This window comes from Xiphias gladius, chromosome 3 (genome assembly GCF_016859285.1).
Source record: "Xiphias gladius isolate SHS-SW01 ecotype Sanya breed wild chromosome 3, ASM1685928v1, whole genome shotgun sequence".
Taxonomy (NCBI): Eukaryota; Metazoa; Chordata; class Actinopteri; order Istiophoriformes; family Xiphiidae; genus Xiphias; species Xiphias gladius.
This window is the reverse complement of record NC_053402.1, coordinates 10,146,336-10,172,604: the sequence shown is the minus strand read 5'-3', so window position 1 is coordinate 10,172,604 and position 26,269 is coordinate 10,146,336. Positions and strand designations below refer to the sequence as shown.

Here is a 26,269-nt window from a genome sequence, read left to right as displayed (position 1 = left end):
TGTGTGTGTGTGTGTGTGTGTGTGTGTGTGTGTGTGTGTGTGTGTGTGTGTGTGTGTGTGTGTGTGTGTGTGTGTGTGTGTGTGTGTGTGTGTGTGTGTGTGTGTGTGTACACATGTGTGAGTTTGTCCTGACAGGTAATTTCAGTCTCTAGCCCTGATATATGAGGGTCAAAACTCAGGAAACACACACATGTACGCACATACACATTACAAAGATGTACTCAGGCCTGGGGCAGTCATGTGAGCTGTGCAAAGACATGTACTTCCACACTACAAATTGCAACTGAGAATTTAAAAGAGGCATGTCGTATCCTGGCAAACAAGTTAGTAGAGTAGTATGTTAAAAATAAATGCTTAAATTCTAACACTGCTTAGTGTATTTTTCATTTTCACACAGCGTTCGAGACATAACCTATGAATATCTTTTCTTACAGATTGGAAACAACTGCTCATAAATATGACATTACCGCATGAGTGCTTGCTAACTACATCTGTGTGTATTTATTATTCCATTCACATATGTATATTTCTGTTGTGATTTGTGAAAAAAGGCTTTACATGCAGCAAGTGATCTATCAAAGAATAGTGTATTTGACTAGATGGGCAATATACTGTACCTGTAACCTATGGTAGGGTGTGCCCATGAACATAAACAAGTCCTCCAACCTGAGCTACAGTATAGGTTTTTTGCCCCTACCCTCTGATTTGACCCATAGGAGCGTCTCCTGAAATAGCCCCCCAACGCCAGAAGTTGTACGGGACCTTCATCGTCAGGGTTACAGTAATAAACACACAGTTAAGGTTGTGGAGCAGTCATGGTTTGGTGAGGTTATTGCACAAGACCTACTTGGTTAGGTTTAGGCAAAGATTGAGGTTTGGGTTAAAATAAGTACTTCATTAATTAGAGGACCTTCATCGTCATGGTTACAATAATAAAACACGCAGTTAAGGTTGTGGAACGGTCATGGTTAAAAGACATGACGAAGACTTGGTTTTAGATGGGAAACAAACAGCAGTCTCCTGTGTCTGTCCTGTATTTTGTGGTGCCATCCGTCCACCCCAAACTCATTTTAACATGGACTTTGTTGCTCTTTGTACTACGTCCCCTGACTACCTCCTTTGCTCCCATCATAATTACTAAGGTCACTAGTGGTCGCCTGACACTAAAACATAACTATGGATCGCAATAAGCTGCTGGCACACACAACCTATGGGCTCAGGAGGACAGGAGGACAATCTCGAAATAAACTGCTGTGTCTAGTATAGTGTGTCTGTTACTGTATGTAACCGTCACTGTGTTGAAACTAATCAGCTTATAAGCAAGCAAGCATAAATAATAAACACATTTTCTTTAGTTCCTCAAAAGCTGAAATTTTAGAGACATGGTGTTATCAGGAAGGACTTAAAGGAAGAAGGCTACTAAAAAAAAGTACACTGAGTTGCTAATAGATAACATGTACTGTGCGTACGTGTGGATGTGAGAAATCGTGAAAATCAGTAACTCATTTTACTCGTCGGATCACTCTTGTCAGCTTAAGTATTAGCTTGCCTTGCAAGTTGCAAAAGTTTGGAGGTGTCTCGTGTGTGTGAACAATCTGAAAGGCATCAAAGCTAGGCTGGTTAGCTTTTAGCGAGTATAATGTATCTGGTCTCACTTTTTCTCCGCAATGATTAGATTTAGCTACTGCCTTATGTAGTATAACAAACTCCTTTGCTAAGATGTTAGAGCAGCAAAACTTATTTCTTGAATTACAGAAAACAGGTTGGAAAAAGTGAGTAACATTAGCTGTCACTAAGGATCATTGTGACTGCCCTGTGACTTGTCTCAACTAGCTGGAGTGCAGTCCCTGTGGTTTGGTTTTTACCTCGATTTTGTAGTTCCCTAAGAATGTACATGTTGTGATTGTCAAGAATTACAAATTTCTATGGTATTATTATTTTTATTGGGTACAAAAGATGTCAAAAAGTCAGTCTGGTCTTAACTCAGTTTTGACCAGATGTGTAGTCACTGTATTTTGGCTTTGTAAGGTAGAACATTTGTGTGTATTGTTTTATTAAGCAGAAATAACATTTGATTGACAGCTGGTGTAATAGACCTTAGTGATAAATGAACCATCAAGTTGCTCTTGGTGTGAATGCTCAGAGAGTGGAGAGACAGGGAGAGATGGGAGGGAGTTTAGTCAGCAGCAATTTGAACCACTGCAAATCCCAACGCACAAGAAGATTATTCATTTTTCATCAGAGGGAAGGATATCTAAGAAAGGTGCTCCACTGTTGTACAGTGATTCCAGTCCTAAAATTGGATTTGCATATTGGCGAAAACCCATGATATTCAAAGTGAGCTACACTATAAAGGGTCCCAATCCAAATCACACATAAATCCTATTTTGTGGAACAAAAGAAATCCTGCTGAGGGAGCTGTGTGGACGTGTTGCATTTTATGGTGCAACTGCAAACTTGGAAAAGACCAAACGTAATTGTTTGCATTAATCTTGTGCTGCCAAAACTCAAACAAAAAAAGTAGCTGCACACACACACACACACACACACACACACACACACACACACACACACGCACGCACGCACGCACGCACACACACATGCACACACACAAACACATAGACACACCAGGGACAAAATGATGGGCAGAGACACAGTCTAAGTTAGCATCTACTTCACCTTGTACAGTCATCATTCATGCCACACTTAACACATGCCACCTGAGGCCCACTGTGTTTTCAAGTGACTGCCCTCCCTTGGGTTCTCTTAAAAGCCCCTAAATCAGCACTGATAGCAGTCCCCGTCTTTTTTTTAGACTCCCCCCCTTTGTCTCTCACAGCCACAGTGTGTGTGTGTGTGTGTGTGTGTGTGTGTGTGTGTGTGTGTCTGTGTGTGCTTTTACACTTCATAGATCATAAGTGCTCTGACATTATATATAATTGCTTTGACTGTTCCTTGTCTTGATGAAGGATTAATGTTTCCATCTTTAACATCTACACAGCATTATACAGGTCATTTTAACATCTTTGTGGAGACCCTTTGCCCTGCAGTGAAATCTCTTCAGATAAAATGTAGAGTTCTCACCAAAAAGAAAGACCGTTGTAAACATGAGGAGATCCAGAGCAACTCAGAGTAAGTGGGCACTTGAGATATTATATCTTTTGTGTCAAGAGCACTTTGACAGGGCAGGACATAGTGCTGCTAACAGATAAGATGGCTTTTGTGGAGTCTGGTCTCTGTGAAATAAAATGACTTCTTCTATTATTAACATCATCAATACTCTGTCATTGCTCACTAGTGAAGGATTAAGAAAACAGCCCAAATGGAGAGCATTTGGCACTTGCTGCTGTAATGCAGTGTATGTGTGTGCTCTTGCTTGTGTGCTGCAGTGAATGTGTAGTGCTGGTTAACTCTGGTGCAGTGCCCCGCTCCCATCGCAACCCCTTTTACTCCAAAATAAGAAGAAGGAAGGAAAAAAATAACACAGAAGATATTTTTATCCTAACTCTGTCGAGGCTTAGTTCTCCTCCTCCCCCCTCGTCGTCCTTTTCCTCTTTCCATCTCTCTCACTCAGTCTCTCTTTATGCTCTCTCTCGCTTTTTTTTTTTTCGGGTGCCCCCTTCTCCGCTGTCTGCTCCCTCTCGTCGTGCCCCCTAATGAATAGAGAGATTACTGATATAATGGAGGCTGGGAAGTGAGAGAAATTGGATTGCTTTACTATGATCTCAGTGCTACAGGGGAGAGGAAACATAACGTGGAGAATTGTTGAGGTGTGCTAAGTAATTGTCTGTGTTTCTGTGTGTGTGCAGGGATGTTCATTCAGGGTTGTTTAGGGTCACCTTCCAGCATATACACTTCAGTCTGTGTCCGTATGCTAGCAACTCCCTATCAGGCCCACCTGTTCCAATGGGCATCAGCCCAAACACACTTGCAGACACACTTGCAGACACGCACACACATATACACAAAATTTGCCCGTCTTGTCTGCATCCTGTATTTGCTCAAAAACACTAATTTGTGTACTGTTATACTATAATGATGCTCCATTTTGGTTTTCACACTAACAGCTAGTGACACATAAATTTACAGTAGTCATGAACGGTCCGTAAATTTTTTACCCCATAGATTTTGAATCGGATTAAAACAAAACACAGAAGGGCCTCACAATCATCAGATGTCAAGAGACAAAGGGATTAACTGAGGTCTTAAAATCTTCACCTGCTCCACCTTACCAGCTCATGTAGGAAATAATTTTGTTTTGTTACAGGATGACCAACCCATATACAGTACCTATTTTCTAACATCGAGCACAAGTTTCTGCATTGTTGTATCCGAGTGACATCAAATGCTTTATATTGGGGCTGTAAATACCACTTTCTTTGCTGGATTGTGGCAAAAAAAAAAGAAAAATGAAATGAAATGAAAAATGAGCGCAAAAATAAATCAAATGAAGAACAAAAGAGAGCAAATTGCACATTAAACAGAGGGAAAGAACAGCAAAGGCTTCCGCTTTGCGCATGTGTAAGTGGTGGGTGAGTGTGTCTTCCAGATAGATGGTTGCCAAGCGCAGAACAGGCTGTTGTCTAAGAGGAGCAGCCTGTGCGCTGGTATTGATTCCAGCACCTCTTTCTCTGCTGTAGTCGCACATAATTTGGCTCAGCACTGCATCCCCTGTCCAATCAAATGGCTTAATACCACTCACCTGGTTGCTTGCAGGCCAATCAGATTATTTTAATCACAAAATCCGCTCAGTGTCCTTATCGCTGGCTGATTTCTTCTGGGCATGGAGTGGTTGAGCGTGTGTGTGTGTGTGTGTGTGTCACCAGCAGCAATTTAAAGGGACATGTAGGTATTATGAAATGTTGTCAAACACACAAACACGCACATTACACAGCCTTTTTCTTTATTATATCTGTCACCATCCTTGTGACTCAGTATTAAAATTGGTCTAGACTGCTGATTTGTGTAACATGCAAATGTGGTAGTCTCTACATAATTACATTTAAGTAATCTACTGTAAATTTACAGTTACAGTTTCATCTGGCGTATCATGTGTTGGTTAGCATTATTTATGCCATTAAAAGCTGCAAGTTTGTTTATGTAAAAGAGTGGAAAAAAGAACATCCATTGACCTAAATTGATAACAAAATGCTTACCGATCAATGATTTTGAATTATGTAAAGTTTTGCAGGGGCAGATGTGCAGACAATCATAGACAGATAAATAGAGGGAAAATTGTATACGATGGAAATACAATTTGACACAAACAATAAGACTCTAAGCAGAGCATAATTTGTGCAACATCAGTAGTTGCAGTGGAACCAGCTTCATACCCCTGCGGCACGTTCCTGCACAGTGTCCTGCACAGCACGAAACACCTCACCTGCTGTGGCTTTTCAAAGACACATCAAATGGGTACGTACTTTCATACTTCCATTTACAAGTTTGCCCTGTCGTCCTGCAGCCCCAGAAAGGAAGAAAAGAGGAGCCGTCTCTCCCATGTTGTACATGACCATTGACAGAAGGAGTGAGGGAGACAGAGTGGGGAAGGACAGCCTTGATTAATGTGGAGGCTATGTGGACCAAGAATATCTTCCCTCTGCCCTCCATCTTAGCTAATGTAACCTGCCATATGGGTCACTCATTACGGTGTATGTGTGTGTGTGTGTGTATGTGTGTGTGGTGTTAGTATGGACAGACTATCACTTTACTATTCATTCTCACTTTGTCTTTTCTGTTTTGTTTTTTTTTTTAATTTCTGGATCTGTGTGAAACTTTTCTTTTCATTTCTTAATATACATGGAACACACACTGCACTGCTATTACCGAAAATACCGTAATTCAGCACTCACAGGTTATACCAGGCCCACACACACACACAAACCGAACATTTTTTGTTGGATTTGAATAGATTTTTTTTTATTCCTCAACATTACGCTTTGAGACTCCTGTCCAGTTCCGTTTTATTTCTGGAATGTAATTATAATCCAGTTCATGTGAATTAAATATGACTTTCAATACAAAATGGCCTGTGTGAATATTTTAGGATAGTAATACTAGCAGATTGTAATTTGACTTTTTCTCATGCTGATGTAATTCAATATCCCTTTTGCTGTGTTTTTCCTCGCCTCCATTAATTTCTTTCCTTTCCTCATTCTCTGATTTTTCCACCTTCCCCCCTTATTCTTCCTTATCTCTCTTACGCCTTATCACCCGCTGCCCCACTCCTCCTCACCCCCGTCCTCCTCCCCCTCCACTCCTCTCGCTCTCAGGTACATGATGAATGTGACATGGGATGGCAGAGACTTGTCGTTCACGGAAGATGGCTACCAGGAGAATCCAAAGCTGGTGGTCATTGTTCTCAACAAGGACAGAGAGTGGGAGAAGGTAGGTTCTAAAACTGTGTACACTGTATCTGGCTTGGTTTGGGTGTGTATGTGTGCAAAAGTGTAACACACAGATTCCTGTGTTCTTCAGGAGATTTTCGGGGCTTATTCTACACATGTAGACTTTTTTTGTTTGACTGTTTTTTAGGCAAAAAAAAACCATTCATTTAAATTTAAAGGGGTTTAGCATTCTCTAACATACCTGTCAGTGTAGAGAAGGAAACAACATTTAGAACATCAGATAGGGAGATCAAATGTAAAAAATTAAAATATAATTGAACAGCTCAGTGAATAAATAAAATGTGAAATGTTGTTATTTTTTAAATAGGGTTCTGGTGAGGGATGAGGGACTCATAACTCTAGCATTTTTAAAAACCTGGCTAAGTCTTACAAGGAAACAAGGATCTGTGGAGTCAGCAATGATAACCATTGCTGCTAATCAGATAAAAGAGTGCTACCTGTAAAAAACTGAAATTAAATTGAAGGCAAAAGACATTGCAATACTGCCCACAATCTTTGACTGACAAGTGACCTGTGAGAAATGCAGTGCAAAAATAAAATCAGCAATAAATGCTGAAGATTAGGTTCTGGAGATGATACCTTTTTATCATCATGCAACACTTTGATGATCAATGACTTAATTTACCAACAAGCTCATAGATTTCTTTAACTGGTTAATGTGAGGAAGCTCCGATAAAGAATGGCGACTGTGAATTAAATATTCTAGCCGTTGTAATGGACTTTAAATGGCGGCCATGTATCTTTATACCTACATCTGGCTGCCTTGTACAGGCTTAAATACTTCACATTTAATGCCCCAATAGCTCAGAGTAGGTGAGTCTGAGAAGACAAGTTTCAGAGAAGAATGGCAAAAGAGAGAGGTGTGGCTAAAGAAAGGATTTGGTTAAGGAAGAAAGTGAGATGGATGTTGTCTTTTTGTCTTTTCATTCCTTTACATCTCCACCACTTTTTGTTTCCTTCTTCCCACTGCCTCCTACTCTCTTAACTTTTAGTATCATACCTCACATCTCTCTTCCTCCTCTTTCCCTGTCCTCCCCATCTTTTTTCCCTTCCTCTTTGCCTCTCATTTCTGCCTCCATCTTTCCATCCTCTCCTCCATTTTTTTCCTTGATCCCTTCTCCTTCACTTCTTTCGCAAGCCAGATAATTTGTGCACTCTGTCTGTATTTAGCTGTGATTGCTGTTGTGGTCTCTGACAGCACCTCAAACAAAAGTTAATCAAAACCTGAGACCTCCGTTATTGGGGTGGCAAGGGGTCACTGCTCCTGTGTGTGTGTGTGTGTGTGTGTGTGTGTTTGTGTGCGTGTGTGTATGTTTACCCTTCCACACTGGATTTTGACAGAAACAGTATTTGAGAGACTTGTGCTTCAACCAATCTGGTTTTTATTCAGCTCACATCTGTGTGTGTTACAGTATTTGGTTTAGTTTGCCGCAATCCGCACATTCTCCACCCAATCTTTGAGACTAGCTACTTCATATTTCATACTGACACACACTCACACCCACCCACACACACACACACACACACACACACACACACACACACACGCCCTTTATCGGTGTGCTGATGGGAGGTACACTGTGTTGTTGTAAATAGAAAGCCTGTGAAATTGATCAGTACTACTTCACTGTGGTGCAGAGAAAGAGACTGAAGGCAAAAGAGACACGGAGACCCAAAGTGGAAACATAATTGGGAGCTTCTCTCTCTCTCTCTCTGTCTGGTGCAACTGTCCCATCCATGCACCAGAAATCAGCGGCACACAGAGAGAGAGATTTCCATGATGATCAAGAGATAAAAATTCAGTAACTGCACTAAAATATGGATATGCACTAAAAATATAAAATGTGTTCCCTTGGGGCACAGGAAGAAGAGACAGGGAGAGGGGAGCAATATGGAGCGATACCGAGACGAGCGACGATAGCGACAGATGGGCCGAGATAGTGAGAGCAAATGAGCGCAAGAAAAGGAGACAGAAAGAGAGAGAGGGGTGGGGAAACAGAGGAGGAGAGAGATGGAACTGAGCTTCCACCATGTGTATGTTTTCCCCTTTTTTTACCCACTACAGGTGTTTAGCACTCAGGTTTTCAAAGCATCAACACCTGCTGTTCTCTTCACCACACACATGCAGTTGGTTAGATGGTATATTTTTAAGTTTAGCGAAGAACGCTTTTAAAATCGCCTGTTTGGCTGGATGTGTATGGGGTTTGGAAATTTTTTTGAGGATCATGTAATCACCAGTGAAATACGGTTTTATTCAAAAGAAGCGCAGATTGCAGCAAGTCATGCTATTCGAAGCTGGATCCAGTGTGGTGTTACAGGGGGATTTATGCAAAGTTAGGCTTTTGTGTGGGAAAAATCTGCTGTAACAATTGAACAGACAGAGCAGCAAGAAAGAACAAAAACGGAGATGGATGCGACCTTGGCAGGAGTGGCATGCTTAGGCGCTCACCATACATTGATGTGTCGAACCAAAGATGGTGCATGCTATGCTTTTTCAGCATTGTATTAATTTAATATTGATCTAGTATCAAACAGTTTAAAGGTTTCTATTTTACTTCGAGGATACAGGCTACACACAGTTACTTCTATAACTTTTTATACTCCATATGCATATGTTTGCAAACACACAAATAACTTTCAAAATGCTTACTCAAATTAAAATTCTTCAATGTTTGAAATATTGAAAGTATAAAATAGTAACCATAGTATGTCAAACCAGAGGCTATTACTACTGCCAGACTTGGAACTAGCTCTGGCCATCCAGCTCTTTTACACTTCATCAACGTAGCCCATACTTTACAGAAAACACCCAATCCTTGCAACTCTGTGTAGATCTGAATGTAAGGTCCCTACCAACGATACCCAAAGTTATGCCTATGCACAGATTTATATGCATTTAAATAGTTTTGACTTCTTTTTGATTAAAATGCACATTGAACTTTGTGTTTTGTTGGTCAAGTAAAAAACCCAACACCATGTCACAGTTGGAGAAACTTTGAGGAAACAGACAGGTCCATTATCAATGACATGACAAAAATGATGATTATTTTGCTTATTGAATTCAGAGTTACAGTACAAGTTCAACGGCTGAAGGAGAAAAGTGTATTTAACGATCAGAACCAGGATGTTATGTTTTATTCCTGCTGAGTAGATGGAGTGTGTAAATTGCTTCAGGAGCTGCTGCAGTGTTAGCAGCGAGTTCACAAAATAATTATTACAGACAGCATGGGATTTGTGCTTGGAGAATCACAATATGGAGAGCAGACACACACAAAAGCCCACATGCATACACACACACACACACACACTTCCAAATTGACACACAAACACGTATGCATTTTCTACCCAGCCATGACTGTTCTCTGAATCTTAATAAAAGTGCTTCACTTTAAGGAAAGAAGTCTAAATCCATGGATGCAGTTTTCTCTCACTCTTCCACTCTGTCATTTCTCTCTCGCTGCCCTTGTTTTCGCACACAAACTCACGCACACACATTCACACATATAAACAGAGCAAGTATAGGAGAAGAAGAGCGGAATCCATTTTACTGACATAATTTTTTCTGACAGGAGTGACAGATACTGTTTTATGACTGAATGGGTTTCTCCGCGCTATTAGGAACTCATTCTCCCATAATGCAACTTGCCACAGCGATAACTCTCCCAGTGAGACTGGCACAGAGAAGGTGCTCAGTGTAAGAGCCCTCACCCATGTTTTACTTTATTCTTTTATCATTCTCTCTCATTTTTTTCAGCCCTTGAGTGTGTATGAGAGTGTGTGTGTGTGTGTGTGTGTGTGTGTGTGTGTGTGTGTGTGTGTAGGTCAAAAACAGTACCTACACGATGTGCAGGTACAAAGAGCAAGGCCTTTAAAGATAAAGAAAGAATAAGAGGAGGAAAACAGAGAGAGCGGAAAAACGGAGGGAAGGTTTGAGGTGACAGAAGAACAATGAAGAACACATAGCTCTTCTGGGGCAGAGTGTCATGTCATCACCAAGTGGCTCTAAATCCGTCACAGGGTGATGATGCGATAGGATTGCTGCCATGGGATGTTATAATACAGTAATCCCACATGCCCTATCATCATAACCTCCCACTGACCTCGCTGTCACATGCACGCACACACATGCACTTAGTTTCTATGTATGTGTGTAATATGCGGTATTTCATAAGGGGAGATTCAGCATTCTGCTGCCTGGCCGGTCGATAGAGAGATTCCTCTCTTTTCTCTTGGCATTAATTTATAACCCCTCTTTCTTTAATTAGAGAGAGGGGGAGACAGAGGGGAAGAGGGAAGAGGAGAGCAGGAGGACAGGAAATCAGAAGAGCTGCTGAAGTCAGCTTCTTCTTCCCCTCCTCCTCCTCTCTTCTTCCTCTCTTTTTTTCAACCCTCTTCTGAGTAGAACATTTATCTCTCCTCAGAGTTTATTGACTCCTTCAGCCAAATCGGGGCCACTCCTCAAAAAGCTTAAATTATGGTTGCATTGGTCCGATTTGAGTTGTGGGTTTTCAGCTTTGAGGAGTTTGCGGAGTTATGTACATGTCAGTGCTGTGTACTGATGGTTAAAGGTGCAACAAGTGGGAAACCAAACAAATTAGACAATTATAGGATCAGCAGTCAGTAAAAAAAAATGAGCTAAATATGATTTTTTTCCCACTCCCAACATGTAAAATTACACATTATGTTACATAGTTAAAACACCAGCGGAGTATGCATATTAGCATAACACTCACAGCTGGGAACTGCTGTTTTAGAGTCTTAAAATGACCAGAAAATGACTCCGAACTGCTTGTGGAGCATGATCCAAATGTTTCGAACCAACACTCTTTTCTATTCTGTTCCTCTGTAACTCATCTTTGTGTTTTTGTTTTTTCAGATTCCCTTTAGTTCTGTCACACATTTCTTATCTTACTTATTATGCGCATACTCCCACTCACTTTTACATTACCAATCTCATTTCCTACTTTAAAAGACACACACATTCATGCAAGTGTGCAGATACATGCCCTGCCTTTACTCACTTGTGAAATGCAAAACAGCTGGGGCTAGACAGATAGACAAATGTGGCCGTCCCCTGGAGACTGAAGGTGACACACAAGAAACCACATACATGCCACCTCAGCGTAACCCCCCCCCCCAACACAAACGCCTACATACACACACACAAGCGCACGCACACACACACACACACACACACAAACTGAGAGGTGTAGCCGACAGCAGAGTGAGCTGTTGACAGTGCTGCCGTCAAAGAGCGGAGAAAAGGCTCTAATCCCTGTCAGAGGATAGAAAACCACTCAAAGCAAAACAATTAAAATGCTAATTTTATTTCCTCCTCTCTGCTCGCCTGTTAATGACTTATCCAGGCATGCAGGCTAAGCAACAACGTGTGTGCGTGCATATACGTGTGTGTGTGTGTGTGCGGGTAACAATGACTGCCCTATGGCTCCAGGGTCAAAGGGGTTAGAGATTAGCGTGGCTATATTACAGTATATGTATTATGTGTTTGCAAGTGCACATGGTGTGTGTTTAATTTTCTAAGATTCTATTTTATTCACACACACGAAACAAACAAATAAACAAAAAAACTGTATCTGAACCTTTCTCCATTTGTCGCTGATTCAGACATCCAGTCCTGCATTTTGTGTATGTGTGTGCAACACACAGAAAACTTTGGCTATAAAGTCAGCCATTTCACTCCACACTACAGCTGTATTGCTGTTTTAGGCTGTGTGAGAGAGAGAGAGACAGAATAGAAGAAAGAAAGACTTTTGAAACGGAGGGAAAGAGTGAGAGCGAGGTTTTGCCATTTTCTGGCTCCTGTAACATAAATAATTGAGAGTGGAGCAAAGCCTTGCTGCCTGCAACTGTCTCTCTCTTTCTCTTTGACTTCCCTCTCTGAGAAAAACATGCGTAAATAGCGTGCGCACACAGACACACACATGCGCGCGCGCAGGCGGGCGCTCTCACACACATACATTTACTGACAGGTGTGGGTGTGTAAAGAGCATCCATAGGGGAATCTGTGACATCACTGCTCTGAAAACTTTCTGAATTATTCACAGCGTCACAGCGCTATCATTCTACCACACTCCCCTTCTCTTTCTCATATATGTTTGCATTCTTAGCCATACGGTATATTCCTCTGTGTGTACTTTGTCATGCATCTCTACGCACTATGCTTTAAATCTCTTATATTGCACCTACAGTCATAACAGCAGTCACATTTATTATGGTCTGTCAACAACATGTGTTCTGATTTGTATGTTTTTGTGGCAAAAAGGGCAACATATGAAACATTAAAAGGAAATTTTGACGTGTGTCTGCATTTGTAATCATCTCCACTTCCTGTCTGCTTTGAGTTATTATGAAACAGACTACAGCAGTCAGGGAATTAACAGGCAAAGAAAATAATACACTGTGTTACTCAAAATGGTGCCATCTTTTGGTCACTGACTGGAGGATTTCATTTTCCCACTGTTTCCTGTCTGCTTATGTTTGATCCAAGGGCTACGGACTTGCCAAATATTTAGAAATACTGTCTTTTCAGTGTGAGCTCATGGGTACAAATCCGACAACAGTCAGTGCCACTGTTACAGAAATTGTCTTCGGGCGGATACTGACTCCCAACCTGCTCACCAATTATTAAGTATTGGATAAATACCTAAAATGCAAATTAAACTGTTCTAGTTTTTAGTGACTTAACAGCCTTGGTGAGGCACCTAGTGGCTTATCTATCATTTCACCTTTTTTCTTCTCCTTTCCTTCCTTCAAGATGGGCAAACTGGACAACGGCAGCCTGACACTTAAGTACCCAGTGTGGCCGCGCTTCAACTCCTTCGGTGATGCTGAGCTTGACGACAACCACCTGTCCATTGTCACTTTAGAGGAGAAACCTTTTGTTATTGTGGAGGACGTGGAAAGGCTCACCGGTACCTGCATGAGGAACTCTGTCCCCTGCAGGAAGCATATTAAAGAGTAGGTTTGCCATCTATCTGTCTATCTATTTAGATAAATTGCTATCTAGCTGTCTAGCTATTATCTAGTACACAGCACTGTTACTCTGAAAATGTTGAAAATGTTTAAACGTAACTGTTGGATGTTCACAGAATGAGTTCAGAGAGGATGCTTGGGTCAACAGTACAGAGAAAAAATAGTATCAACTCATGATGACAGTATATAGATTTACCTTACAGGCAGAGATATTTAGTCACTTTGAAATGATAAACTATTTATTTACTATCTATTCATTATCTAGTATAATATCAGTTACAGTATGATCCACTCCCCTTAGCATGACGCTCACTTAAACTTAGCTAAATGTGGTAAACAACTACCAATATTCAATGTTAAGCAACGATGACCTACAAAAAATGTAATGTTGTGTGACGAAATAAGTAATTAACCATTGTATGGGCATGAAATAAATTCCACAAAATTCCTTTTTAACGTGGTAATAAGGGTTCAAGACATTAACAATTATTGTAAAACACACTGACACTGGCTGAAATACACTGTAACATCCATGTGATGCAATCTATTAATTAACTAACTGACAGGTAACTTTGTAGGTTTGAGAAATGGGACTAAGTATTACAGAAAATTAAATCCCATTTTATATCAGTGTATTTGATAATCAGAGAGTGATAAAAACTACATTTTACATTTTCTTCAGCATTGTGTGTACTCCCTCTCTCTCATTTCTCTCCTGAGCATGGCGAGAGATGCACTGTGCGATCTATGCAGCTGCTTCTTTCCTCCCACTGAAAATGGAGGCAACTGCTGAACTCAGCAATTTATTTCCTTCCTCCCCTATTCTCTCTCTAATGCCCAAATTTGTAGCCACCTGCTATATTAGTTTCTTGAAGTACTATCACAGAGTTAGTGTGGCTTAGACTGTTTGTATGTGTGCGTTTCACCGAGTGGCTTGAGTGCTGCTGAATCAAAGCGTGTAATTGGTTTGCAGATAAGATATTATTTTTCTCCACTGGAACACAGACACTCATGGGCACGCTCACAGTAAGATTGGCATGTACACTACACACTTTGTGTCGCTTTTAACACTACATACTGTATATGCATGAATACAAAGTAACTGTCTATAACTACTACACATATACACACATGGCCACACACACACACACACACACACACACACACACACACACACACACACACACACACACACACACACACACACACACACACACACACACACACACAGATCTGATTAAGCAGTAATAGGATCCCAGGAAAGAGGCCAACAGAGATTTTCATCCAGAATCAATGTGAAGTAGGGCGGAGGATAAAGCATCTCCGAGGAGGAACACAAACACACAAGCTCATATATACTCTCTGTTGCCACATGTCCAGTAACTCACAGGCCAATGTATTCGGGTGCATTCCTCCTTCCCACAGTGCAATTCCCACTCAAGCATCCATAGTGTCCATTTGGAGAAAGAGGGATAGATGGAGGGACGGGAAGAGGAAGAGAGAGAGGAGTGATGGAGGGATTGGATCTGGGGGGTGGAGGACTATCCATGCATGCAGAACCACAAACTCACTCATCCAGGCTGGGCCTAAGAACAAGCCAAACTCACACTAACACACACATATACCCACACTGCCCTCTCTGGAGACGCCTAAGGCCCTGTAGTGTTTCTATATCAAGTTGGCCTGGCAACTTCACAAACAGCCTCAATGACATCACATGCTCTCACTGCCAGATCTGTACTACGGTCTGCCTAAGTGAGTACACTGTGTTCATGAATGCAGCTATTACAGTTCTGGCCTATATGCTTGCTCTGTCACTGCCCCCGCAAACTGAACTTGCCAGAAAGCTGTAATTATTACACCCATCTTAAAAAATGTTGGGCTGCAAGAGGTAAACAAATAACCATTTCACTACAGAAGGAGTGTCAAAGTCATTTCAAAAGCCTTTGTTTTAGATTGATGAGGAAACAAAACCAATATTGCTTCACTTTTAATGAATTAGCCCGATTTTGTCTACACATGGCATACCTGTAGGAACATTTTGATGCAAATTAGCTTATTTATTTATTTTTAAATTAGCTGTCACAGCTGTTATAAATAATCTTTGGTTAGAGCCGTAGAAAATTACCGTGGGTGATTGTGCAACATTTCACAAAAAGTCATTCACAACTGCTGACGGATCAGCCAGCGCCTGGCTTTTTCAAATGAACCCATTCTGTCTTGTGTTAAACTATTAGACCGCAAAAAGGAAATTCCTTTGACAGACTGGTGGTGACTAGTGAGGGTTACACAGGAGTTTGCACTTGGGGCAAAAAACGGCTAATGTTTTGCCGGCCCTATAGAATTCCTCCAAAGGGACAGAGTTTCAGCTTTGAAGGTAGCTGTGGAGTCACGGACCAATGTGTGAAGGGTTTCTTTTCTCACTTTTTCCATCAAGTTTGTGTCCAGGTTGTTGTTAAACTAAAGGGTGAGGTTACACTCTCCTAATTAGCACACATCTAAAAGTTAAATGAGAGTCCCAGGTGGCTGAAAGTTATTGTGCACACTTGTGTGCGTGTGTGTGTGTTTGTGTCTGTGTGTGAACACTGTCTGAACTCTCCTGCTCTCAAATTCATACACACAGATGGTAAAATGCTTGCAGATGCAAACCCTCTTCTCTAGAGAGACAGAGAGGTAGAAGGAGAGAAGAAGCATATTTCTGAAGTCTTCTGATGTCATTTCTGAATAGAACAACCTCAACTTAAAGGTGAAAAAGTCCCAGGGTGATATTTGTTCATTGGTGCATTCATATAAATTTAACAAGAATGATGGAAACAGAGGCAAATCATGTTTGATTTTTGTTTTGAAGCCATAGGAAAGATGGTTGACAATTCTTAAGTTGCACAAGGTTTATCAAGATAAATATATAAAAGTTGAAATCAAAAGGACAACATGGATTTACGCAGTCAGCCTTCTTTCATGTAAAGACTATGTCTTCTACTTAGCCCACTCAGTGTGTGTTTAGTGCAGACTGTATGAAATGGTCTATTCTCTGCCATTTCTGTTGTTTTCTGTAACAGGGTTTTAACCAAAGAGGATAAATGTTTGAAGCAACTGCTGTTCAAAATCATCATCTCATGATGTGTGTGTGTCTTGTTTGTGTTTCTGTAGCAACACAACAGAGGCTGGGGGGACATACATCAAGAAGTGCTGCAAAGGCTTCTGCATCGATATTCTGAAGAAAATTGCTAAGTATGTCAAGTTCACCTATGACCTGTACCTGGTAACCAATGGCAAGCATGGCAAGAAGATCAACAATGTCTGGAATGGGATGGTGGGAGAGGTAAGACAAAGATGTCTGCGTGTGTGCGTGCGTGTGTGTGTGTGTGTGTGTGTGTGTGTGTGTGTGTGTGTGTGTGTGTGTGTGTGTGTGTGTGTGTGTGTGTTTATAGGTGTGTTTCTTGTGTGTTTGTGCGTGTGTGTGTGTGAGAAAGAAAGAGAGAGAGCTCCAACTGTAAATAAATGTTTGCCTTCAGTCGTAAAAGTCTCTTGCTTGATCACCACTGAGCTGATCATAAAAGGCAGATGTAATTCACCTACAATTAATATGTAACTAATTTGAGCTGAGTTTGTTTTATTAAAGAAGCAGCAATGAACATTTATCCGTCTGTATATGTGTGCTTTGTGGTAATGAATCTAATTTTATTCATAACAAAATTTTGACTACTTTTCTGGCTGTCATAGGTGTTCTGTAAGATTATTGATCGGTCTTCTCTCTTAGTTTGCTGAACATTTGAAATGAGTAATAAGAGCCAAGGCTGAGAAGAAATTAGAGATGACTATGACAGGATATAAGTTTTTGCATTTATTTTTGTATTACTACTGAAGCAAATAACTAAACATGGGGGCTTTGTTATTATTAATATCCTTGCCTCTCGTGTAGTTCCTGGGGTGTACTGTACAGCTTACTTGTAAGAATCACTGCCAGTTTCACTGCTTGTCTGGCTGCTCTCTGTATCAAGTAACTAAAACTGAACTGGGATTTGAACAGACACAGTAATGTAGTGTAGCTTTTTCAGGCAATTGTGTCTTTCAAAGTTACATTGATTATACTCATTGATGTTGCATTTGACTGCCTTTCTCACAGTGAATGCCACAGGGATTGAAAAATATCATGTAAATTTTCTCCTTCTCCTTTTTTTCTGTGCCCCCCTCCCCATTTTCCCTTTTATTTGTGATTTACACATAATCCTTCTCCTGCTCCCTCCCATTTTACCCACTACTTTCATATCTTACCTTTTCACTATTTATTCCCTTTTTTGTCTTCCCTCTCATCTACCTATCTGCCTTTCCTCAACCGTAAAATCTTGCTCTTCTCTCATTCCCTCTTTGTCTTTCTCCTCCTCCTTGTGCTCCCTCCTTTCTCTTTCTTCATCCCTAATCACTCACCCTCCTCATCCATCCATCCTTTCTCCCTCTCTTTATCCCCACGTTCCTCCCTCTCTTCTGTCCCTGAAAGGTGGTCTATAAGAAAGCCGTCATGGCCGTCGGATCTCTGACGATCAATGAGGAGCGTTCTGAGGTCATCGATTTCTCCGTCCCGTTCGTGGAAACCGGGATCAGCGTCATGGTCTCCCGTAGCAACGGAACTGTCTCCCCGTCAGCCTTCCTTGGTAACTGTCCCGGAGTAACTGTTGCTTTATTGTTAGACTCAAGGGAGAGGGAGAGGTACATCTGTCTTGTTTGCTTTTTCAGTTTGTGTGAGTGTAGAAAGGTATTTGTTTTGGGTGCGTGTGTTCCCCGAGATACAGAGATAACAACACAATTCAGTTCCGTTACACAGCTGTCAATACTTGCTCTTTAATCAGAGGGGTTTAGCTCAACTCTTGCTTCCTGCCACAATGACTCTCACTTACCTGAGAGGGACTTAACCACAATATTTTAACTTGAGTGATCACAGATATCCCTGTTATGGCTACTCAGTCACGTTCACTTGATGCGTAGCGTTTCAGCATCAACATCCAACCGCCTTTTACTCACCGCAGACGCAAAGGCACACGCAAGCACAAACACAAACAGCCTGCATGACGGCGCACAGGTGCAGAGAGAAACACATGCATGTGCCAGCACACACAGGCACAAAGACACACACGCAGGTACACACACCGACATGTATGAAGCACGCAGTTACGGCTGTGAAAGTGGCAATTATAAGGGCTTAGCAGGAAAACCCCATAATGGATGCTTGCCAGCACGCACACACACACACACACACACACACACACACACACACACACACACACACACACACACACACACACACACACACACACACACATACTTAGAGACACATAGTGTGCAGCCCTGTGCCAGCAGTGCTCTCCCATACATTAGAGCAGGGTTTAATCTCTGCAGTAGTGTTGTGAACTCAGAGGGAGGACGGGAGTGCTGACGGCAGGGCTTCCTATACTGTACTCCTCCTCCCAATGTGAAATAAGAAGTGTGCCTGTGTATATGGGAATATGTGTGTTTGTGTTGTGTGTGCTGGTGTGTGTGTTGGTGTGTGTGTGTGTGTGGGGGGGGGGCGGCGGTCCTGTGAACATGCAGGAGTCAGCTTGTTATCCATGCAGTTCTTTCTTTCTTCGGTGTGGGTATCTATACATGATTGATTTATTCTTACAGTTCATGGAAAGACAGTAAGGGAGTGAGCTTGAATCAGAAAAACATGATGTGCAAGATATAAAACTTTAATCCAACATGTGTTAATACTTAATCTCTGTCCTCTTATTTCTCTCTCTCAGAGCCATTCAGTGCATCAGTGTGGGTGATGATGTTTGTGATGCTCCTACTGGTGACTGCAATGGCTGTCTTCATGTTTGAGTACATCAGTCCTCTGGGCTTTAACAGAAACCTGGCGCAGGGGAAAGGTGAGCATACACATAAACAACACACATACAGAAAACAGGCCGTATTCATGATATTAAAATATTCATTTCAAGATCTTGTTTTATTTCTTACACCATCTCTTCTTTCTCCTAATTGTCTTCTAATCCATCACATCCATCTGTCATTCTCTCCCCTGCCCTCTCTCTCAGACCCCCACGGCCCTTCCTTCACTATGGGCAAGGCCGTGTGGCTGCTGTGGGGTCTGGTCTTCAACAACTCTGTGCCAGTTCAAAACCCGAAAGGAACCACCAGTAAGTTCATAGTGTCTGTATGGGCCTTCTTCGCTGTCATCTTCCTGGCCTCCTACACTGCCAACCTGGCCGCCTTCATGATCCAGGAGGAGTTTGTCGACCAAGTCACCGGGCTCTCTGACAACAAGGTAGTGGAGAAAAAATGGGAGAGGTGGTTTGTTGACTTGACTGGCTGGATGGTGGTTTGTTTCTTAGTTGAGAATTTAGCTTGGAAAAGAATAGGACAAAAAAGACCGTTTTCCACGCCTCATAAGGCTTGTGTTTATACTTTGTTTGCATTTTGTTTGCAAACCTGGAGTTTTTTCACAAATCTATTCCAATTACCTCCCAGGCTTTTCTCATTTTTAAAACTCTGGTCACCCCGTGGCAATTTGGTAGATTAATCCATCAACCTTTCTGTGATCCCCGGAGGCTCAAACTTTCGAGTTTAAAAGTCCTAAATGTAACTTTTAGTTTTTTCCAGCACATTTAACTCAAAAGTAACAAAGTGGACCCTAAGACAAGGCTAGTGGCAATTTTAGAAACCATGTATGCACCTGCTGAAACAGCAGTAAGAAGTGTAAATGTGTCATGTATAGGATAAATGCAGTATATGCATGATAAGAGTCAATACTTACCAATTGATTACGTAATTCAAGTAGCTGTAATCGCAATCTTACTGGTAATATTTGGCATAGAGTAGTAGAAGATTAGAAAATCCAATAAAATCCTTTAAACATAAGAAATTCCTTAGACATTTGGATCTACAATGCAAGTATTTGGAATTGTTTTGGAATTGTATTGCCAGTCCAGGATGGGCATGTATATTGCGAATAATAAGACATTTTTCATTTCAGATGAGATATTCTACACATCCACGCAGGTATTTTAACATGTTTTGGTCTTAAATACTTGCAGAATGTAATTCTCCTACATACATTTACCTTATTTCATAGCCTGTTTAAGTGACCCAATAGAAATAGTGTTCTGGTGCTTCAGCTTGTAATAGATTTAGATTAAAGATCTAAATCTCTCCCAGGAATAGAGGAATTGCTTTCCATACCACTGTTATGCCACAGTGTGATGGTAAATGATTACACATGTACAACTGTGATAATATGCGAAGAATTTACACATAAGAAACAAAAGATAAGAAAAGTAATATAGAAAAGTGGAAAAGGAGGTCATGTAGGAGGAGGAAGACAAGAAAAGAAAAGAATGGAAAAGAAAAACAAGACAAAAGGGTTTACAGTTCCTGAAGAGAGAAGGACAGATGTATGGGGAGATGCAACCAAAGAGAGAGCATTTGAGAATGATGTAGAGGGTTTTGACAACGTACAGAAGGAGGGAGGGAGGGGGGGGGGAAGGGGTACAGCAGTTGGCAGGAGGGTGACTGAGGAATAGGGAGAGGCCAAGACGCACAAGATGTTACAAGACAACAGGCGGACAGATATGGGCCAGGTTGACGGCTGAGGTAGGAAGAAAGCAGAAGAGATGAGGAAAGACACAGAGGGTCAGGGAAAAAAGGAACCAGACAAAGAGGGTAAATGGCCTTTCAGGCAGATATGCTGAGCTAGGCTTGACATCTTGAAAACTGTGACCAGCAAAATGATGAAGAAAATTCCCCAATGACATCCCTGCCAGTGATTATTCTTCAAAACTGCTTTAACAGGTTCTGGACTACTAAGGGGCCTGAAGGCTGCAAAACACACTCACAACAAAGATGCCTTTGAGTATATCAGTTTATCAAGATGTTTTGGCTAACATGTTCATAAACAGATGCCTGTTTTACACATGTAACAGACGCAGGCGCAACACGGTCATCCCAGTGTTTCTCATCACCTAAATGTAAGGCCAGTATTTTTTGTTTTAGCCCTGGGTTGGTCACAAAACACTTGAGAAAATACTGCAGAAAAAAAAAATCCCTTTGCAAATGCAAATGGTAAGTAGTGGAAGCTATTGACTCAGTCGATAGCTTACCAGTGGAAGTGGGAGTATTTCCACTTACCAGTGGAAATACAATAGAGCTTTGTGTGCCACCTATGGTGATGTAGAATAAAATAAACTGCTGGTAAAAATGTGGTCTCTCTAAAATGATACACTAACTGAACTAACTAAACTAACATTTGTTTAATCTTTTATGAAGAGGGAGTAATGGATGTGTACTAAGCTGCCTCTCAAGCTGGCTGTCTCATACACAAGTGGAGGGCAGTCAGTTAACAGTTCCGTGGTGTTTTTTCTGCTCTACAACCACCACACATGTGACTTTACAACGCTGGCTTCTTTGTCTCTGCTTGGTGAAGAGGACGTGCTGTTCTCCTTTCTCAACAGCTGATAGCAGAGTATGTGCTCAGTGCCCAGACTTTAAGAATTCACATTTCTGCCAAGAAGCGCTGCACTGAGGCTGTAGTGGTTTGTCGTAGTGACATAAAAGTGGCAGTAAGCAGGTTTTGTAACTTTGAAGAAACAAACCTCTTGAGTTCATTATTAATATAATGACTAGCTATGTGCTTAAAGAGGAACCTTCTCACAACTTTCCTACCAGCATTTTTTCCTGGCCATTATCTAATACAACACCAGTATCACCTTGTTCTATGACTTTCACCATCCAGCTACAGTATGGTGTGTTTATTTCTAGTATCTCTCTGTAAGGTGTGACTTGGAAGTGAGCTTTAAGTGGTAAATGCATCTTCTATCTGCAGCGTGATTGATGCACCAATAGTTACATGGAATCAATCACAAGTGCCCTTGGATGCAGTTGCCCTAGAGATCGGATGCACCTGTCTGAACACATACAAACAGTTAGAGGAATATTAGGAATGCTGTTAAAGAACAGCTCTTAATCCGTTTCCAAATTCAGTCAATAGCTTCAAGGTTTCTTCAGAGAAAAAGTAAGATCCAAATTATACCACAGAAAGTTAAAGGGAAAAGACTACGTGCTAAAAAAAAAAATCACACCCAAGGTCCTTGAGAATACCCGCTTTAAGACAGATACAAGAGATATGTAGAAATTCAGAGTGGCATGTGAGGGAGTTGGATAGGCAGGAGCAGGAGACCCCAACACAGACACACCCGCACACACACACACACACACACACACACACACACACACACACACACACACACACACACACACATACACCCACACAGACAGACACACACACACACACACACACACACACACAGACAAAAACAGACACACATACAAAAGGGAGTCCTTTGCTTATATAACAGCAGAACTTGTATAATAAGGAGATAGAGCGGGTTACAGGAGACGAGCTAAATAAAGGAGCAAGAGAAGCAACAAAAGAGAATAAAATAAAATTGAGAATAAAATCTCAATATCTACTCTGTAGTCTTATGAGAGTGCGATGTTGTTGGTCATGGCCACGTAGCAGGGCAGTGAGTACTCTTATCTCTGCCTGTCTAAGACACAAACCCTCTTCTGCCTCTGCTCTTTCATTTTCTCATCATCCCCGCATCAAGCTTTCATTAGCAGCAGCTGGTGCTGTTCTCAGAAGCCCTTCATTGGTAATTATCCAGCAAAAGAAGAGCACTTTCCCAATTTGCATTTCCCCACTCAGCCTGGAGATACAAACCAGCGATGCCCCCTCCCTTTTCACATGTGCCCTATTTTGACCTTAAAGCTACGGCTCCACCTTAAAAGAGCTACAAAGGAGAGAAAGATTAGGGAGGAGAAAGGAACAATATGAAAAAGACTGCGTGAGAAGAGAGTGTCTCCTCAGGGCTATCGCTTGAGATGCAGACACACACGGCGTGACTTCACCACTAACACCTGAACATGCACAGTAGAGATTGACTTACAGTATCAACGCGCCCTCACCCTGACCTGATTACACAGTAGAGATGCGCTTGTGCGCAGGCAGATATCGTATGCATAAATATGTGTAAATAATTATATCCATACATATTATGCAGATACATTTGTGATGTAAATAGATCATATGAACAATTGAAACTCTGGCAAACACATAGATGATTTTTAAAGATGTTTAACAGACTATAAATGCTAATTGTATGCAAACAAAATCCTTCAAGCCCTGCCTACGCATTGAGTCACTACTGTGTTGTATGAATTTCTGAAAGCAAAGCAAAACAAACATGCATACGATAATGGCATGAAATAATACACTAGAGAAAAGTTTTAATCATATGTAGTAAAACCACTCCTCAGTGCCAAACAACATACTTATACACTCACCCACACTATGTGGTTTTAGTGGCGCTCATAATACACTTCTTCTAATTGATAGGGTTCGTCTGTCCTGCACTGGGGGCAGATTGTTACCGCAGGGCTTGAGGGTGTAATGTTTCCTCAGTGACAAGCACTCTACTACAAAACCCTTGACCTGTACACTGAGTAGATTATACCTGAATAAGATGCAGAGGGGGGATGTGGAGGGAGACAGAGAGAAATCAAGGGAGAATTTAAAAAACGAGAAAAAAATCTGTTAGAAGAAGGGACAGAAGACAGAGGAAAAAAGGAAAAAGGGGGCTCTCAACTAAGGACTTACAGTAGTAGTGTTTGATATTGTGCATGGTCAAAAACAAATAAATCAGATAAAGTAATAACTAAATAATATAAATGGGAAAGAGCAACCTAAAAAGAGAAGGAAAGTTAAAAAAAAAAAAAAAAGGGAGGTGAAGGAAGAGAGCAGAGGAAAGGTGCTGCAAGTGGAAATTGAATATTACTTGAAGATTACTAACTTTAAATCACACTGAAATGAAAAAACTGAAAATCAGAGAGAGGATGGGAGATGAAGTGGAAATGTTTCAATAAAAGGAAAGAAATATGTCAACAACCCAAGGCTGAGTCTAGCTTGCAGTAGAGATTGTACAGAAAGGAGTTACTTGTGTGAATTTTTCCACCCTATGTGGTTGCTGCTACGACCTACGTTAAAACAAAGACACTGCATTTCCATTCAGTTAAAAACTTGCGTATTACAGTGGTAAATGATAGACCTATGTTATCTACACACACAAATACAGGACTTTGTAGTATTTGAATGATGAAACCAAATAACCCAAGTCAATCTGTGATGTTTGACCAAATATTAGAAACTCAAGTAGAATGTTCGGGCAGGAACATATTACAGGAACTAATAGTTTAGATGCTTCTTGCTGTACACCCACTGATAAGCAGATGACGGTGTGCTAACAGATATGCAGCACAGTAATCAACACACTTATTTTGACATTAGAACTCTTTCTTTTTTAATAAATTAGAACTCACTAATGAAATACATCGACTCCAGGCACTGAAAAAAAGATATATTTCCAACATCCGATATTGGCTTTCAAGTCCATGATTATATAATAATGATAGCTGTACACAATATGCAGTACATAAAAGGTTCATGCGACACTGTGTTTGATTCAAATTCAATTTGTGGCCATTTCATTGGGGCTTGTATGTAAACCCTTATAGCCCATTTTTAAACCAGTCTGATGTTGGCAAAATGTAGGATATTACCGTCCATTTACAGCAGCATGATTTGGCTTGCAAGGTGAACATACTATATATACAATACATGGAATTTATCTCTCGACTAGACCCTCTTTTTCTAAAATGGTGTCCTCTTCAAATGTGTCTTATGCAATTTTTAAAGCCTAATTATATTAGTGCTGAAACAGGGAAACTAATAAAGAGTTTAGACAATTACAGGAAAGTTCATGCTTCTCTGTGACTAATATCTTACCAGTGGGGTACCAGTGAGGTACAACCTACCCTCTGTGTTTGTGTTTAACCTTTGCTGTTCCCTCTGTTTTCCTTCTGTCATTATTTCCGCTCCACTATTCTTCCTCTGCCACAGTTTCAAAACCCGTATGCATACTCACCTCCGTTCCGCTTCGGGACGGTTCCAAATGGATCCACAGAGAGGAACATCCGGAAGAACTACCCTGCCATGCACCAGTACATGGTGAAGTATCACCAAACTGGTGTCCAGGACGCACTTGTCAGCCTCAAAACAGGGTATGAATACACTGTGCGCATTTTTGTTAGTTAGCACACTCCTTACGGATCCGTGATCAAAAACTATTTCACTAATGCAAAATATTCATTTGTCAACCTCAAAAAACTCTATTTTGTGTGTGTATGTGTTTGTGTACCTACACATAATAGTGTGTGTAATTGCATGTCTGTGAGTGTTCTTACTGTCACATGTGTGAGTGTATCTGTGTGTGACAGCTCCTCTGAGACTGGGGATGAATGGGCTTCCTCATTGGGAACTAGGAGGAGCTATTTTTAGTACTGGTCTCTATAATGGGACTGGTGGTGGTGGTGGAGGTGTGTGTGTGTGTGTGTGTGTGTAAGAAAGGGAAGGAGGGAGGGTTATCACAAAGCTAACCAAGGACAGAATGAAAGACTGGAACAATTTGAGAGGGTTGGATGGATAGGAAAGTGGAGGTAAAGATGGTAAAAAGAAAAGAAAGGAGGAGAGGCAGAGGGGTGACTCTCATCGCACCATCACATGAGAAAAAGAGGAAAAAGGGTGGGGTAGGAGGCCAAGGGCAAAGTGTCTGATTGGAGGAAATGATGGAAGGGTGGAGAGCAAGAGGAAGGGGCCAAGAGACTACAGAGGAAGAAAGTGGTAATGCGATGAAAAAGTGAGGGCAACGGAAAAGAGAAGACGGGGAAATTGAGGATAAGAGTAGAAAAGGGAATGGGAAGAGAGAGAGGGGAAGGGTGAA

At 41.2% G+C, this 26,269-nt stretch overlaps 1 protein-coding gene across 1 annotated transcript in view; it reads left to right on the top strand.

Moving 5' to 3' along the window:
• Positions 1 to 26,269, top strand: part of grin2aa (glutamate receptor, ionotropic, N-methyl D-aspartate 2A, a) — a 122,132-nt gene that overhangs the window by 84,681 nt on the left and 11,182 nt on the right. The window contains exons 4-10 of the mRNA XM_040122483.1: positions 6,273 to 6,387; positions 13,183 to 13,385; positions 16,551 to 16,722; positions 17,899 to 18,052; positions 19,181 to 19,306; positions 19,475 to 19,704; positions 25,390 to 25,550. Of these exons, the coding sequence (XP_039978417.1) occupies positions 6,273 to 6,387; positions 13,183 to 13,385; positions 16,551 to 16,722; positions 17,899 to 18,052; positions 19,181 to 19,306; positions 19,475 to 19,704; positions 25,390 to 25,550 (1,161 nt within the window). The remainder of the gene's footprint in view (positions 1 to 6,272; positions 6,388 to 13,182; positions 13,386 to 16,550; positions 16,723 to 17,898; positions 18,053 to 19,180; positions 19,307 to 19,474; positions 19,705 to 25,389; positions 25,551 to 26,269) is intronic.